This window comes from Kwoniella shandongensis, chromosome 10 (assembly GCF_008629635.2).
Source record: "Kwoniella shandongensis chromosome 10, complete sequence".
Lineage (NCBI taxonomy): Eukaryota > Fungi > Basidiomycota > Tremellomycetes > Tremellales > Cryptococcaceae > Kwoniella > Kwoniella shandongensis.
Genome location: NC_089296.1, coordinates 765,008 through 778,532, shown reverse-complemented (window position 1 = coordinate 778,532; position 13,525 = coordinate 765,008). Strand labels below are relative to the sequence as shown.

The following is a 13,525-nucleotide window of genomic DNA, read 5'->3' as shown; positions in this document are numbered from 1 at the left end:
CCCCCATCCCCTCATCATGTTCATCCAATCTACCTTACCCCTTCTCCTTCTCGCATCGACCTCGACACTCGCACTCCCTTCTTCTCCCCAACAACAAGCTCGATCAGACGAGAACAGTCCTCTCAGAATACCACTTGTCGCGCACGTCGAACGACAATATAGCGATGATCTCGACGTTCGTCAGGCATGGCTCAAATCACAAGCACGGACATTGAGAAACAAGTACGAAGCCCATCTCGGTGAGAGAGGACAGGAGCTGTTGAAGAGAGATCGAATGGAAGAGCAGGCAGAGCTGAGAAAGAGACAGCTTGACAAGAGAGCATCGGGTACGATCCAGTGAGTAGTCATCAGTGCGACTAATTCTTGTATCGTCCTCCCTGCTGACCATAGATCTTTGACAGATTGACAGATTCAGGCTTGGACGCTTCATATTCTGGTCAAGTGTCAATAGGGTGAGCTGCGACCTTTATCTGTTCCAAAAGGAATACAACCCTGACGCTATGGCCTTTTACAGAACACCGCCGCAGAACTTCCTCGTCATCATGGACACTGGTTCCTCCGATCTGTAAGTTCCACTTCATTGCCTTTGCGAATATGCGAGCTGTCTGCTGATCGCCGTTGATACTTCAGTTGGGTCGCCGGTTCTGAATGCACATCTTCTTCCTGTCAATCTACTTCAACCTTCAACCCTTCCAGCTCAACCAGTTTCACAACGTCCAATCAACCTTTCAATATCACCTATGGATCTGGTGACGCGGATGGATACGTCGGTTCGGACACAGTAGCTATGGGCGGCTTCACAGTGACAGGGCAGAACTTTGGTGAGCGACTTACATCCACGTACTCAAGCGGTATTAGTACTAACTCGATTCTTTGCAGCCGTCGTCACCCAAACAACTGCCCGATTGATCAGCGCTCCTTTATCCGGCTTGATGGGTCTTGGTTGGAACACCATTGCTCAATCGGACGCTACTCCCTTCTGGCAAGCGCTTGCTGCAGCAGGATCATGGTCCGATGCCCAGATGGGTGTTTTCCTTCAGAGGTATAGAGGCGACCCGACTGCTTCGTCGGTTGAATCTGAGGGTGGTGAGATCATCTTTGGGTGAGTATCAACTGGATTTATCGGTCAGTCATGATTGGTAACTGACGCGATTTTGATTGTTTAGCGGTCTTGACACGAGCAAGTACACTGGTAACATCAACTATATCTCGATTGATCAGTCGGATCTCGACTACTGGAGAATACCGGTCCAAGGCATGACCGTGCAGGGGCGATCAGTGTCCGTGGTGAGTAAACTTTGGAATTCAAGTCCCCGTGGCGTGCTCCGTGCTGACTGATGATGTTCTCAGAGCAACAGCGGTGTTGGTCCCCAAGCTGCCATCGACACGGGTACTACTCTTATCGGTGTACCAAGCACTGTCGCTCAATCCATCTATTCCCAAATCAGCGGTGCACAGGCGCTCCCCGCCTCATCAGGATTTGACGGGTACTACCAATACCCTTGCAACAGCGCGGTGAACGTCTCCCTTCAGTTTGGCGGTCTTTCTTACGCCATCTCTAACGCCGATATGAACCTGGGCTCATTCACTCGAGACACATCCATGTGTACTGGTGCGTTCTTCGAGATGGATCTCAGCTCTCGATCTTTGATCTCGTGGATCGTCGGCGCTTCGTTCTTGAAGAACGTCTACTCGACATTCCGATACAACCCTCCTGCAATTGGCTTCGCCCAACTAGCTTCAGGTGCTTCGAGTGTCACTACCGGATCATCCAGTAATTCGACTACCGGTGGTGGGACTACTGGATCAGGAGGATCAACTGGATCTGGATCTGGATCTGGGTCAGGATCAGGATCAAGCAGTAGCAGTGCGGCAATGGTGGGTGCCGATGTGGGAGCATGGGGAGTCGGCATTGCCGTTGTTGGATCGATTATGGCCAGCTTGTTATAGGAGCAACGGTAATATGGCTTCATCGCGAGTTGGACATGGAGGGATCGGCCCGGATTGTACATATGGGCTAAACAGAATACACGGACTTGGTAAATTCATAGGAAGGTATCTTTCTGTTGTAGCAATAGCGATAGGTGAGGGAGACTTGATAGATAGAACATGATACATATTTTATAGGCTTGAATCTGTACTGTCACGAATGATCGAGGTACATTTGAATGCATTTATGATCTGCAATTGTACGGTGATAGACCGCTGCAGGTACGTCTCAACCATGACGATGTGTTTGGCGAGTGAAGAATGAGGATGACCACAAGCATGGACATGGAGACGACAGATCGAGTATGGTGATTACATTTGTTGCATCGTCGAAACATACGTGAATATATAGGTCGTATCAGAAACAAAAACAACAGATACAGAGAAGGGTGTACATAACAAACGGTATAGGTTGTGGTGGTCATTACCAAGTTCAAGCGAACTATCCCCTTCTCTGGAAAGCTGAGAGGTAGTCGACGATAGCGATGTTGTCATTATGCCATTCACCGTGTTTGTCCCAATGACCATGTCGACCGGATGGGTTTGTTTCGACATCCGACACGCCGCCGCCGATTATCAGGCTATTTACGATAAGACTAAGGTCAGCGACATTCTCAGCTACCCACTATTCATCATGCTCCAAGCACATCCATGACGAAGGTGATACGCTCGCCCTGCCTCTCCTTTCATCTCACACCAGGATTGCACTCGAGATAGATGACCACACCACTCACCCAATAGCGATCCAGATCAACCAAGCCCAAAGGAAAGCCAACCAAAACCTCTTCAACGCTCTTGATCTCGCTACTGCAGCAGTTGGCTGGATCCATATACCTTCTTCATTCGCTGACTCGAGTGAAGGATTCGCTTGTTGTGGGAGGATCGTCTGATGAGGGAATGTCTGGTGAGATGCAGAAGGGGCGGAGTCTGTTCATCAACAACGGCGTGGATGTCAGCTTCTGCGTCTCTGATTCGAAATAGTAGTGATTTGTAAACCTCCGTGCATACGTTCATACTAAACGAAATTGGGAGGAGTAACAAGAGTAGGGGGATTATGAGACGATGAAAGGATGATGTGGTCATGCGACCAAACTTACAAGGAGGTGGAGCATCGCTAGGTCCAGATTGTGAAGCCTGTCCTCCTGCATTCTTACCGGGAGCAGGAGCGGACGCGGCCGCAGGAGTGGGACCAGGAGCAGCGACAGCAGCGTAAGAAGGTTTGTTCGACATGTTTGTTGTTTTGCTTTGTGACGATTGCAATGGTGGATAGATGAGAGGATGTGTGATGTGTGACCAGTTTGGGTGGCAAAGACTTGCGGTGCGTGGCAATGATCGTCATCATCATGCAATGAACATGTTACGTAATGAAGTTGACAAAGGGAACGACACAGCTCAAACACTATGTAGCCTTTGTCATCTGATACGCGATTCTGTTATCCTTGATTTGAGTACCGAATGGAATGATAACGTCCCATTCCTTTGACATGCACTTAGGGTGATCCGGTTGCAAAGCACGATATGATATCTTTTACGACTTTTGAGTTCATGGTGTCCTTATCAAATCACTATAAACGAGGAATCGTTCGAAACGGGTTCGAGTAGCGATTCTATCACGATCTCGGCTTTCTCCTATCCGGTTTGAACACCGACACCTAAATAGCGATAGGATATTATTGCTTCAATGTTAGTTGTTTTGACCTGATAACAACCACAGGTCAACTCTATCTTCAACCATTTCTTGTACCTGTACCTGTCCACTTCCATGACACGATATAGGTGAGGACGAGATCCAACCCGAACATAGCAACATCGCAAGATGACGATCGAACCACCTCGCCCCGCTTTCCTTACCGCTCTCGACACCGCTCAATCATCTTATGCAACTCGCAATCCTTCCTCTGCCAAAGCTTACGAACGAGCGACGGACCACCTTCCAGGTGGTGGAACACGTTCTTCGATCTTCATACATCCTTTCCCACTGTTCATTGAGAAGGGAGAGGGGTGCGAGTTGACAGATTTGGATGGACATGTCTATAAGGATTTGTAGGTCTTCTCCCCTTTCTTGATCGAGATAGAGTGAGTTCGAGCTGATGGAAGTTACGATCGCGTGCTCTTAGCGTGTCTGACTTTACGAGTGGGATTTATGGAAAGAGCAATCCTCTGATACGCGAAGCTATCGTCACAGCGCTGGACAATGGTCTGCAGGTGAGTCATCCCCGTCCATCAGGAGTATCTAGAATGCTGTATGACATTCCAATGCACATATCTCATGTCGATTGTTGACAAACGTCTGACCTTATATGAACTTGTCTCCGCAGCTCGGCGCCCACTCCACCTCCGAAGCGCATCTTGCCTCTCTCCTCTGTGCCCGATTCCCATCTCTAGATCTCGTCCGCTTCGCCAACTCTGGTACAGAGGCCAATATCCTCGCGATAACCACTTCGTTGCGGTATACGAAGAGGAAGAACGTGGTTGTTTTCGAAGATGGGTATCATGGAAGTGTGTTGTCACATTTTGAGTTGGGAGGAGCCAACGATGGTGGGGAACACGATATGAAAGTGCCTTTTGTAAGTTTTCTTCCCTTGGCTATCCCCCCTTTTCTCGAGGAGAGCTGATAATCCAGTCGCGTTGATAGGATTATCTGGTTTGTCCATATAACAACATACTCGAGACGGAGCGCCTTATCAAGCAACATGCCGCCGAAATAGGTGCGATCCTCGTCGAACCGATGTTAGGTGCCGGGGGATGTGTGAGTGGACAAGTCATGCCTGTTTCACGAAGTATGGCTGATAGGTTGCATCCGTAACAGATACCAGGCGATGTCGACTTCCTACGGTATCTACGACGGATAGCTACGGAGATTGACGCCGTCCTCATCTTTGACGAGGTGCAGACTGCTCGGCTGAGTACAGGTGGACGACAAAAGTTACTCGACGTGAGTCGAATATCTCCCTCCGACAAATTGACCTATTGTCGATTGATATTGTATTCATAGATCATACCGGATATGACGACCTTGGGCAAATTCTTTGGGGGAGGTTTCGCCTTCGGAGCATTTGGCGGAAAAGGAGACATAATGCAGATGTGAGTCGCACGGCTGTTGACGTGGTCGAGTAACAGGGGAAACTGATCTCGATCTTGTTTCCGATCCGAAGGTTCGACGCGCGATCCCCGCATGCCGTTTCTCATGGTGGGACATTCAACAATTCTCCTCTGACGATGGCTGCAGGGGCAGTCGCAGCTGAGAAGATCTTGACGGAAGAAGCTTTAGCAGAGCTGAACGCTCTGGGAGACTGGCTGAGGGACAGCGTGAACGAGGCGTTCAATTCGAAATCATTACCGTTCAAAGTGGGTACAGCAATAGCCGACTCTGCTCGCCACGGAGAGATGTACACAGACTGACCCAATTGCTCATTATCATAGATGACAGGCCTGGGTTCACTCAACCAAATACATTGCACCCTTCCTTCCAAACTCGCTTCAGCAGGATTAACACTACTCTTCTACAAACTGTTAGAAAAAGGATACTGGATCGCTCAGAGAGGATTGATCAGTCTCAGCTTTGCGATCTCAAGGGAAGATGTGGAAGGGTTTGTGGAGGCGGTGATTGCCAGTGCACAGGAGGTGGCGAAGCTGTGAGGTCAATTGCTGATTTAGAGAATAGATTTGGGGCATGTGAAGATGACAATGATGTGATCGTCATTCACTCTGGAAGGGATTATGACAGAGTGCACATCGAGTTTTTCTTTTCGTGATGATTGGACTCCTGTGTCACCGTGATTCCATCTTCGACGTAAACTGTCATTCCTACAGATTTTCACTTGTCTTTGTCTTGCTTCCCTCCTCGTAATCGCCTTGTGCGGTCACGTTGGCCTAATCGTAAGGCAGCTCCAGCGAGTCTGCGGGTCTATGATATCCGAAGGCTACGACTACAGCAAACCAGTTCTCCACGTCGTGGACTGTTGCCAGTCTGCAACAGTCGCATGAGCACGTGAGTAGAGACTTTCACCTTTGAGAGGAATACTTTTTGCCCTGATGTCTCCTTATCCCATTCCATCGTATGAGTGGGGTTCGATCAGGAGTATATTCGGGGTCAGACAGACGCAGTCTGTACACAGAGTGCAAATACAGTACGAGTACAGTCATAGATGATATGCGTCAGTCACGGAACGATTATGCACCGTCCTCCGGACCGTATCCCGATAAGTTCGAATCGATATCTGTGCAACGAGGTTGTTCTGATGGTCAACAACTAGCCGAGATCGCAGTAGTATGTTTCCGCTATCTGTTTATCCGAGGGGAACCGATGCGCTGGTGCCAAACCATGCTAATCATGGACACTGGCACCGTCGGAAATGCCGAACCCTTACCGCACTTGGTCGAAGACATACACGTCATACAGTATAAGCATGATGAATACCTAGAGAACACGCTTGCCGACTTTCATGTTCCCGAGAAGGAGAAGGAGAAGGTGCCGGTAAGCAATGTTAACCGAAGGTACAGGGGTAGTTACCGTGGTTCAAATTTAGCACAAAGCCACATTTGTGTGATGTGCCTACTAGCTCAACTTCGGCCGTGCCCCCTCCGTCGTCTCATTTCCTCTCGTCCGCAGCGTTATTGGTCGTTGTCCGTCTCGCACGGACACGGGCGACGAGCTTAAATCATTTCTCTTGGCCCCAAGGGGCACCTTTCACATGCCGCCCCCGCTCGAAATCCCCGGGATGGGGCATGTGTGAAGTGGGGTGTGGTATCGTACTTCCCGTCTAGCGTCTGTTTTGATGGAGGATATCCTCCTGTTCCAAGTGCATACTAAGGTATAATGATTTGCCGTAAGGAATGCCCCGGGCTTGTCTGGATTGGCTGTCTCAAGCGGAGCCTGCAATATATGTATTGATGTTGGCAGTATAAGAAGATCATTCGACTGTTCCGCGCGGCTGACACTGGGCCCCTCCCTCTTCGCTAGTACTCACCCTTTCGAGTGATCTCGAGAACACTACGAAGCAAGCATCGACACCCGCCAATATGGTATCGGCACCAACACCCAACATCGTATCGGTTGACTATACACAGATCCCTAGGGGTCAGCTGTACTTTTCCTTCTCTCTCATCACCTCGCTGGTGAGTGAAGTGGCAGCGAGCAGAGCGCCCGCTCAAATCGTCATAATGAAGGTACCTGACCATTATTTCATCAGTTCTTCCTGTGGGGTTTGTCGTACGGTCTACTCGATGTACTAAACAAACATTTCTTAACCATCTGTAAGTGGGCTCATTTGTCCCAAGATAGCGAATGACTTCCCTCTGCTAAGTGTCACGACATGTGCTAATCACTATTCTCCGCTTTGACGCACAGTCGGTCTCACTAAGACTCAATCGACACTCTTGCAATTTGCGTACTTTGTTTCCTACCTCGTTGTGGCGCCACCTATGGGCATGTTCATGCGAAGGTATGGGTACAAGAAGGTGAGTGTGCAAATGTATAGATACCTGAAAGCATGAAGGCAGAGCGTCGAAGTGACTGACACGGTATGTGGCGTCACTAGGGTATCCACATCGGTCTCGCCCTCTTCTCCATTGGCGCTGTCCTCTTTTGGCCTTCTGCCAAATACCGTCACTACGGGATGTTCATCGCCTTCACTTTCGTCGCCGCCTCTGGATTGGCCACACTCGAAGTTGCCGCAGGATCATATATCGTCGTCCTCGGTCCTCCTCGCTACGCGGCAATGCGTCTTACCTTGGCACAGAGTTTCAACGGGATCGCTACGGTGATAGGACCCATCATCGCTTCGCACACTTTTTTCAACGGTGCGAATCAGTACAGTCTCGATACTGTACAATATGTGTATTTGGCTCTGTCGGTGTTTGCGCTCTTGATTAATATATTGGTCGCGTTTGCAAAGTTGCCAGAGGTAGCGCAGGCTGTCACAGTGGAACAGGAGGAGAGTATTTCGAAACAGGGCTTCTTGAAGCAGTACCACTGTATCTTTGGTGCAGGTGAGTGTGCAGTGGGCGTCACTACTGTATCTCCGGGAAACAGACCTGTCTACTCCTAATATCATCATTATTCCTCATCGTGGTCCTCTCAGTAGAAGAAGAAGCTGGACATCACTAACACCCGTTTTAGTCGCCGAATTCTTCTACGTCGGAGCTCAAGTAGCCGTTGCCTCATTCGCCATCTTCTACATCACCGAACAACCCGGTATCTCACCCGCCTATTCCTCCGCGACGGCATCCAACATGTTTTCAGGCTGTCAAGCCGTCTTCACCCTCGGTCGATTTATCGGTGTCGTCTATCTCCACTGGGTAGATCCCGCTTTCGCATTGTTCGTGAATGGGATAGGGTTGTGTTTGTTTAGTATCCTGACGGCGACTGTCACTGGGAAAGGAGGAATTGCGTGTTTGTTCCTGATCTTTTTCTTTGAAAGGTGAGCGGCACGCGAACGAGAAGAGACATCCGCCTTTTCTAGGACTAAGCTGATGGCTGTTCACTTGTATAGTATTTGCTACCCCGTCATCTTCTCCATCGCCACGGCAGATCTCGGATCGTACCAGAAGATTGGATCAGGTCTGATCGCCCTAGGTAAGTACCACACAATCAGTCTTAGAGCGGCCCTCGCTCCTATGCCATTATTTCCTGCCCCTTTCTCCCTCTCCTCGATGAGCAGAGCATCTGAATAGTAACTCGTCTTTCATCTCCTTCCAGGCGTTAGTGGCGGTGCAGCCTATCCATCAATCCAAGGCGCTGTATCAGACAACGTCTCAACCCTGCGAAGTTATTTCATCCCATTGACGGGGTTCATCCCTCTAATGCTTTATGGTCTTTTCATGTGGATCACGAATTCGAGGAAATATGCTGGAGGCTTGTCGATCTGGGCTAAGCATGTGAGTGGGAAAAGACGACGAATGTCACTGTCTCGATCGTCTATCGGCTTGGTACAAGTCATAAATCGCTTGTTGTGGCTTCGTACATGCGGCCAATTGGTTCACCGCTCACACGATGAATTTGCATAGACTACACTCAACGTCGAGGAGAACCAAGATCACCTCGCAACGAAGACAGACCCCGAAGCCCGAGCGCACGGTTCCGCCCTCCAGGCGGACGGGGAGAAGGGCGAAGAAGAGTACAGGGAGCATGCTTAGGCGTGACAGTGCACGTGCGGTACAGCAGGCATCTTCTGGCGGTCTGTGAAACTCATGTAGCAATACTGTACCTACAGCGTGATGGTCAAAGTAGGAAGCCTGAGTCGGCAAACTCAAAGACTGGCTCATATTCTGCATATTTGTACAATACAATGATGAAACTATACTTATATACTATACCACATCATCCTGAAGGAGACACTGGTTATCCCCTGAAAGGATTATCCTCCCTCTCCCTCCTCATTTGCAAATCACTCAAGATCGAACTCAGCGCAGTGGTACCTTGTCCACCTCCCACTTTCACCCTATTAGCGCTCTCCACCTGTGGTTCTGCTGCGAAATACGACATCGAAGACGAAGTAGGCGAAGCATAACTATTCAGTCTTTCTTCTTCATCGTCATCGTCCTCTTCCACTTCGTCATGGTCGATATCGGAACCATATCGATCTTGGATATAATTTGTTGAAGTTATGTCATCTCGTCTTTGCTGACTTGCAGCAGCGACGACGACGTAAGGGTTCTCCTCCTTCTGTGGTAAAGGTGGAGGATGATCTTCGAACGGATTTGCGGCGTCTCCGCCACGTAGTTGGATCGTCGCTCCTTCAGCTAATGTTGGTGCGCGAGACATCGGACGAGGATAGACGGAATGAGGTTCGTAAGTCGCATTCTGCCCTTCGGTTGGGAAAGTTGGATATCGTCCCGAATCTCCTGTCCCATCTAACGCTCGACCAATACTTTGCGGATCCACCATCGTCCATTCTGGTTTCGGTTCCGGTTGCTTGCCAGCTCCAGCCTCGTTCGTTCTTGGCCAATCATTGCCCGGCGTCAGAGCCGTTGGGACTTGGCTTGCTCCGAAACTTTTCTCAGTACGCTGACTCGTATTTCGTCCCAAGGCGGCACCGTGTCTTTGACCCCTTGTGGGGAAAAGCGACTTGACTCCATCTACCGCTCCGTAAAACTTGTTTACCCAGAAGAGGGAAGGAGTCCCCGCTCGTGTTGACATCTCAGTTGGCGGCCGAGCTCCAACATTGATGTCATTAGTGTATTTTTCAGAGGTCTGACCAGTCTCCACGAAGGTCTCGCTAGCAATGTCGGTTTCCTTCCTACCGGCGAGTTTGAGGAATGCCTGACCTGGTGCTGCGAGAGACGAGAGGGTTGAGCCGAAAGTACCATTCCGAGGGATGAAAGGTCGAGTTCGAATCGAACCGGTTCCATCATCTTTGAGATCGAAGAAACTCCTCGCTTGTCGACTATCTCGTTGGTTGGGCTCCGGTGTCGCTGCCGTGTTCGGTTCGATGATCTGGGGAACGTCTATACCTCGGAATTGCTTTTCGGCATAGTTATCGTAGATCGGATGAGTGTCTTTGATCCATGGCTTCCACCTGTTTACATTGGATGGGGCGACCGCTTCGTCTCCGCCTTGGCCAGCCCGACCACCTCTCCAAGCGACGTATCGATCTTTCCCACCCGAATGCCAAATGACGACAACCAGACCAATGAGGCACAAGCCCAGCCATACTCCCAGGAGAATGGCGTAGAAGTTACGCTCGACGACCAGGGCACTTTCGAAATGGTCGATCAAAGTCCCGACAATCCCATCACTATCGTCCGAATCGGAACCGGAGCCTACAGCGGCAGCAGCGATCGGTGTAGCGATCTCGTTCATTGAGCTGTTTGATAACAGTAAGACGTCGGCCGGTAGGGTTGGCAAGTCGATATGTGCGTGTTGGCTGATCCAGGTGAGACCCTTTTCGAGATTCGTAATCTTGCTGCCGAGGATACAATATACAAAGGTGTTGATGGGACCATAGAGAACGGTGTTACCGAAAGTGGTATTCAAGGCTGCCATCAAGATCAATTAGCATGAAACTTTTGACAAGATCGAGTTGACTGACCACTCTCGACCTCGTCATAGAATTGCACTAGAGTAGAGTTCAAAGTCACAGCAGTCGTGTTGACCCAACTTCCAAAGAGCTCCTCATCAATCCTTTTCTGATAGCTCGCAATGACGGCATTGTACTGATCCGCATACTCTTGACTGGATCCTATGGCCGCTGAGTTTAGCTTTGTGGCGAGATTGTCTGCAGAGGCTGTGACCGTCGAATTGGCATTTTGTTGCGCGTGTGATTTAATAGCGTCGAGTGCGACTAGCTGGAACTGGATGGACAAGAAACCAAGCAGTGATATAAACAGCAAAGCGAGACAAGTGGGATGGGAGAGGTATGATACTGGAACCGCCCCGATAGAGTCAGCGTGATATCTTCTCACACCGTAACGTAGGTGTCACAGAGTCCACTCACAGAACCACCTGATGTTGGTCCTTGTCCTCGGCTTTGGTGCCACCCTCGCGATGACCCCACTGGAATACTTCTCAAGCACCGGATGCTCCACAATTGCCACCATCCTCCATGCGTCAGCCTGACCCTCTCTCCTCCATTCCTCTTCCACCGTCTCGACGGTATTTCTCAAAGTCCGCCACTTTCTCCATTCCCAAATGGCCAATGCTGCCCAGACCAAGAATAGCAACAGGAACATCAGTCCGATCGCCACAGAAGACAACTTATGCAGGGCTTTAGCCGTATCGTCGATCAACGAAGTGTCGAGACCTGTACATAGATCATTGTTGAGATCATTGGCATCGCTCGCTGCTAGGGAAGAGAGCGATGGAACGGGGAGGAGGGAAGAGTTGAAACTTGCTGCCATCTCCAGACGAGTCGAATTGATTTCCTTGATAAGAAGTTCAAACGGTGTGTCGATGATAATGTCCATCTTCTGTTTCAATTCAGCGAGGGTAGGAAGAGTCGAGTTGAGTGAGATCAAGCCGTCCTCGAATGTAGTTGGAATTGTTACATTGGCCAAAAAGTCAAGCGAAGGTATAGAGAATTGGGGTATTGTGAGATTAACGTGCACCAGATTAGTAACGCTCTGGCAATAGCAACAATGTTAGCTCAACGCCCGAAATGATGCTGCAAGATTTGGCGAGAACTTACGTTGATACCGCTTACAGCCGTTTGGATGATATTGTTCGCACCGGCAATGTCGTTTTGGATATCAGTACGGATAGAGTTCAAAGAGCTGGTGATAGCATCGGAGATCTGCGTCGTGAGGACGGGTCAGCTTTTACCGCTCAGCTTGTGCTGGACAGTGTACACCGGGGACGACTTACCGTTTGAACCGCATCGATCAAAATTTCCAACGTTCCCCTGACCGCCAGTTCAATCGTGCACAGTAACATACTCCGATACGTATCCACAATGAAGTTGACGACCACTTCGGTGATCGTAATCGCATCAATCAACATAGTCCCAGTAGCCAATATACTAGCCTGCGTGATCCTGACGGCTTCTTCATTGGTCTGCATTGCTAAATATCGCGGCATCGATTGTATGGATGCTGCACCTTTTGCGATACCGGCACAAGCGGAAAGGACAGATGACTTGAGGGACGCAGCGAGTGTAGCTGTCGAGGAACGATTCTGAATCAAGTGCGCAATAGTGAGGATCATAGGAAGGAGAGCTGAGGAGAAGAATGTGAGGAGTATACGTGGTGAGAGCGAGAGATAGGGTCGTAGGGGAGTGGGTGAAGGGTCACGTTGGTTGGACGGCGCTATGGGGGAGTAAGGCGTGTGAGGTGTCGCCGGGAGGGTGGTGGACGATTGGTAGTGAGAGAAGGGAGGTCGGGTGGGAGGAGGTGTCAACGGGATGATGTCGTCCGGGTTGACGAAACGTTGAGGAGGCCGGAGCAAGTCCGGGTCGTTGGGAGCCATGTTGGCGGATCGATAAGTTCTTGTTGATTGACTACGTCTAAGAGTGATGTATGACAATTAGGTGACCAGGCAGTGAGCTTAAGAAGATGTCAGGAATGATTAGATCGATAAGGATACAAGATAGAAATGAGAATATCAGTGGCAAAAGTAATGTTCTCCCCTCTCCTCATATCCACAACCTATACAGTCAGCTACTTTACTCGCACGGCACAGTGTAACCCTTCCTGCTTCGAGCCAGAGTCATCTCGAAGGGAAACAATGAGGTTTCTCGCCAGCGATGTTAGAAATGTGTATCATCCCCTTGTTCCTGAACGTTTCGACTTGGATCGGCATTGTCTCTTCTTGACAAGTACTGTACCACACAGTGAGCATTGCATGAAGTGAGAAGAGGATGACTACTTATTGTTGCGTGTTACAGAGAACAATAGACAAAATCGACAAAGATCAAACAGCAGGCAGAAGTAACATGAAACACATCAGGGGAATGACCGTGAAGTGCCACACTCGGAAATTGAATGGTTGAATGTCATTTAATTCCGGCCATGCGACAGAGTCTTAGAGGGTGACGCGTTGAACGACCACTGCAACGTCCACTTCGACAATGCTATAATTGTGTGCATCTTGGGTTGTCCA

General features: G+C 49.6%; 5 protein-coding genes across 5 annotated transcripts; 3 read left to right on the top strand and 2 right to left on the bottom strand.

Moving 5' to 3' along the window:
• Window positions 1–16: 16 nt before the first annotated feature.
• CI109_105681 (uncharacterized protein) lies at window positions 17–1,950 on the top strand (the record flags this gene model as incomplete). Its single annotated transcript, XM_032004186.1, has 7 exons — window positions 17–336; window positions 402–452; window positions 515–565; window positions 631–821; window positions 880–1,102; window positions 1,167–1,287; window positions 1,351–1,950. 7 exons carry the CDS (start codon window positions 17–19, stop codon window positions 1,948–1,950), a joined length of 1,557 nt encoding a protein of 518 aa, XP_031861417.1.
• A 481-nt stretch (window positions 1,951–2,431) lies between these two features.
• Window positions 2,432–3,219, bottom strand: CI109_105680 (uncharacterized protein; the record flags this gene model as incomplete). Its single annotated transcript, XM_032004185.1, has 3 exons — window positions 2,432–2,570; window positions 2,724–2,916; window positions 3,087–3,219. 3 exons carry the CDS (start codon window positions 3,217–3,219, stop codon window positions 2,432–2,434), a joined length of 465 nt encoding a protein of 154 aa, XP_031861416.1.
• A 586-nt stretch (window positions 3,220–3,805) lies between these two features.
• On the top strand, window positions 3,806–5,628 carry CI109_105679 (uncharacterized protein; the record flags this gene model as incomplete). The annotated part of the gene is made up of 8 exons (XM_032004184.1): window positions 3,806–4,032; window positions 4,107–4,194; window positions 4,308–4,556; window positions 4,625–4,738; window positions 4,799–4,924; window positions 4,985–5,073; window positions 5,145–5,337; window positions 5,413–5,628. The coding sequence occupies 8 exons, from the start codon at window positions 3,806–3,808 to the stop codon at window positions 5,626–5,628; spliced, it is 1,302 nt and encodes a 433-aa protein (XP_031861415.1).
• Window positions 5,629–7,011: 1,383 nt separating this feature from the next.
• On the top strand, window positions 7,012–9,126 carry CI109_105678 (uncharacterized protein; the record flags this gene model as incomplete). Its single annotated transcript, XM_032004183.1, has 8 exons — window positions 7,012–7,107; window positions 7,182–7,245; window positions 7,340–7,449; window positions 7,530–7,980; window positions 8,111–8,411; window positions 8,484–8,566; window positions 8,690–8,868; window positions 8,998–9,126. The coding sequence occupies 8 exons, from the start codon at window positions 7,012–7,014 to the stop codon at window positions 9,124–9,126; spliced, it is 1,413 nt and encodes a 470-aa protein (XP_031861414.1).
• Window positions 9,127–9,331: 205 nt separating this feature from the next.
• On the bottom strand, window positions 9,332–12,892 carry CI109_105677 (uncharacterized protein; the record flags this gene model as incomplete). Its single annotated transcript, XM_032004182.1, has 5 exons — window positions 9,332–10,968; window positions 11,022–11,354; window positions 11,427–12,051; window positions 12,117–12,221; window positions 12,293–12,892. The coding sequence occupies 5 exons, from the start codon at window positions 12,890–12,892 to the stop codon at window positions 9,332–9,334; spliced, it is 3,300 nt and encodes a 1,099-aa protein (XP_031861413.1).
• Between the last annotated feature and the right edge of the window lie 633 nt (window positions 12,893–13,525).